This window comes from Tupaia chinensis, unplaced genomic scaffold, assembly GCF_000334495.1.
Source record: "Tupaia chinensis unplaced genomic scaffold, TupChi_1.0 Scaffold144326_1, whole genome shotgun sequence".
NCBI lineage: Eukaryota > Metazoa > Chordata > Mammalia > Scandentia > Tupaiidae > Tupaia > Tupaia belangeri.
In genome coordinates this window covers 608,163-611,536 of record NW_006204184.1, presented here as the reverse complement: position 1 = coordinate 611,536, position 3,374 = coordinate 608,163, and the positions used below count along the sequence as shown (strand labels likewise).

Genomic DNA, 3,374 nt, shown 5'->3' with positions numbered 1-3,374 from the left:
CCTTAGACAAGTCTTGGGTCAGGGGTCCTCAACAACCATGACAATTCACCAATGCACCAGCCCAAATGGTGGAGCCCTGGTACACGCACACTCTGTGTATGACGCTAAAAAGCATGCAATGTGCATGTCAGCCCTGTGGCAGTTCGTGCATTCCTCTGCCCGTGCAACGGTCACCACCATCCAGCTCCCCGGCAAGCACTCTTTGGACCATCTGTGAGTCCTGCAGGACCTGTCCTTCTGGGCCTGGCACATCTGAGCACCACACCCGCAAGGGTCACCCCTTCATAGCAGGGGTCAGGGTGCCACTACTCCAACGTATGGATGGCCCACATCACGCTGATTCCCCCATTGGTGGACACCTGGGCTGCTTCTACCTCCTGGCCCGTGTCTCAGGGGTGCACGGCACCTCTCAGCCACCCAGTGCCGTCAGGCCAGAAGGGGCCAGATTCTACATCGACACGACTTCCGCACAGACAATGGTGCTTCCCAGAAAAACAGGAGCTTCCGCATCCATTCTGTCCATGGGTATCTGCCATGGAGCGGGACAGGGCTTGTGGGGCAGGGTGAGCCGGGATGTGGCCAGATGCCGGGGCGAGGAAGCACCCCAGCAGCATCTGGGAGGAAGGCCACATGCTGGGAGTCCTGGGAGGCACCTGGGAGCTCCGCGTGCCCCAACTTACCACTACACGCCTCCTGTCTCGGTCTCTGTTGTCATATGGCATCTCCCTGTGAGTGTGTCTCTTTTCTTCTCCTAAGGACACCAGTCATTGGGTCCAGGCACCCCCTAACGACCCCACTAAACTTCATCGCATCGCAAGGACCCGATTTCCAAACAATGCCAGCTCCACAGGTTCCTGGGCTTAGTGTCCAGGCACTTCTAACGGGACACACTTCAGTCTGAGGTAGCCAGGGAGGAAGAGACGGGCCTGAGAGACAAGTGTAGTCCAGTCCGTTAGCACCTTGTGGTAACTAAGTGGACCCGAAGGTCCTGGAAGCTTCAGGCTCTAGGACATCTCATGTCAAGCTGTCACTGCTGACCCTCTGAAGCCACTGTTCCTTGCAAATACCCTGGTAATAGGAAGCAGAAACACCACAAACCCCTGGTAACACTGGGGCCTCAATGAGAACAGGTCTCATGCACAGTTCCATGGGCCCTGACAGGCCCATGGGCCAACAGACGGCCCGAGGCCAAGCGAGCAAGTCCCAAGCCTGTGACAGGCACAGTGAGGGGGGATTTAAAGACAGAATCTATTATGGGGTTATGTGGTCCAACCTTAGTGTACAAGTGGGCAACGGAGTCTCAGAGAGGAAGGGGCCTGACATTTGATCTTGCAAAAGGACAGAGCTCTCTGGGCTGTGCGCTCCTGGCCCTGCAGCTGAGCCAGGGCGAGGGAAGCTCCCTGAAACCCCCAGCGAGGGGCTGGGCAAGCCCCCTGCTGAGAGCTGCCCAAACTCACTCAAGTGCCCTGCAGTGCTCCAGAGGGGTGAGGGACACTGCAGGGACGCACCTGAGGGAGACTGTGCCTCTGCCGGTCCCACAAGGCTACAGGGAGAGACAAGGCACGCTCTGCATTTGCATCAACTTTTATTACACAAAATAAAACCCCACCTCTGTTGCACATTCATACCTCCTACAAAACCCTCAACCCCAGGAAGCAGTCCCGTCTGTTCTTGGATTTTCCCTGCAATGGTGTCACACCATGGCTGCAGTCACGGTCCTTTCAAAGGACAAAAGCAGCGTCGGCCGCAGGCTCCACGCACTCCCGGCCCGCCCGCTGGAGGCAGACCCAGCACCGTCTGGACGCCGTGGCTAGGGACAGAGCAGCGGCAGGCCACCGCCTTCACCAGGCCGCCTCCGGCAGCACAATGAGTCCTCCCAGCTGGTCCTCTGGGGATTGGCTGTCACGGCGATGTGGTGGCACCATCCCCAGGCAGCTGACCATCCTGGGCTTCTCTTTGGGCAGGCCTAGGCCAGGGCCTTAGGGGATCTCTGTGTCCATGGTATAAATCTGAATGAGATCAGACACAATATTATCAATGACTGGCTTGGTAAGGTCGTCACTAAACACCTAGAAAGGAGAAGGAAAAGAGGCTCCGGTTAGATTCCATGCGGATGGAACAAGGCGCCGACCACCGAGTGCGCAACCGCATGCATGGGCAGGATGGGACACAGACCTCCCGGACGATGGGAAGATGCCTGCAAAGCCGATTCAGTTCCTGCCTGGGGAGGCTTTACAAAGCAGAGAACATTCCAGACGGAAGAGGCCTTGGTGACAGCTAGACCCAGAGCTCATGCTCCTGCCTCCGTCTGGGGCTCCCTGGGACCCAAGGTCTCTAGAGATGTTACTGAGAGTGCAGGAGGGACTCCCCTCGGCAAAGCAGGCAGACGACCAGACCAGAACACACAGGAGCACTCACAAATCCACAGGCAGACCCTCAAGGTCCCCAACCAAAAAGGGTGTGCCACACAGGGCCACCTCACAGGCCGGGGCCACATCCTACACCTTCCACCTTTCCCCTGCCCAGCATGTGGGAAAGGAGCCCCAAGCCCTGGAAAATCCTGGCCGAGAAGAGCCGGGTTACCCGCCAGGGCCCCTCCCGGCAGTCTATGCTACCTATGGGACTTATGGAGGGGCCTCAGGCCACTGCTGGGGCTGGATGAGCAACTAATGTAGGCACATGGGGCGCTCCGTGCCTACAGTCCACCCAGCAACATGCCCAGTAAAAAGCTCCCAGTAAAAGGCTGGCAACCCTGGCAAGGCTCGCTCCCTGCACCCTGTCCTGCGCTGCTGCCGTTGCGGGGAGACGCAGGTGCCATCTGCCTGGGAGCTCTGGCCTGGCCTCTCCTGGGCCCCACCTTGCGCGTCTTCCACCTTCGCTGATTTGAACTGTGCGTTTCTCCGTGCCCAGAGGGAAGCGGGAACCTGACATCTGCTCTGAGTTCTGGGAGTCCACCCAGGCGCCACCAAGCCTGAGGGTGCTCTTGGGGACCCCAACTACAAAGGAAGTTTTAAAAAGCCCTTGGTGGGTGCTGCAGTTGCCCTGCTGGGTGCTGCCGCCTGGAGAACCAGAAACCAACAAGGTCAAGGCCTTGAGCTGAGTCAAGGCATGAACTGGACCGAAGTCCATGCCCTCAGAACTGCCTGTGACCTTAGGTGGGAAACGGTGCCCTGGCTCACCTGGGGCTCTGAGTGGGGACAGAAACTTCAGAAATCCAACCTCACTCGTCAGGACCCACCCTGGGTGCTCCCTGGACTCTAAGCCCAGAAAGCAGCATTAAATTGCACCCAGGGCAAGGGGTAGACACAGCCGAGTCCACCGAGGCAGGCGCGAACAGCTGCGGCCGTCCACCCCCGGCTGCTGCTCAGCCTCCG

General features: G+C 58.7%; 1 protein-coding gene across 1 annotated transcript in view; it reads right to left on the bottom strand.

Annotated features, from left to right (window-relative positions):
- Positions 1-1,863: 1,863 nt before the first annotated feature.
- CCNQ (cyclin Q) overlaps positions 1,864-3,374 on the bottom strand; it is a 6,543-nt gene continuing 5,032 nt past the window's right edge. Inside the window, exon 5 of the mRNA XM_014583465.2 lies at positions 1,864-2,069. Within this exon, the coding sequence (XP_014438951.1) occupies positions 1,980-2,069 (90 nt within the window). The 3' untranslated portion in view covers positions 1,864-1,979. The remainder of the gene's footprint in view (positions 2,070-3,374) is intronic.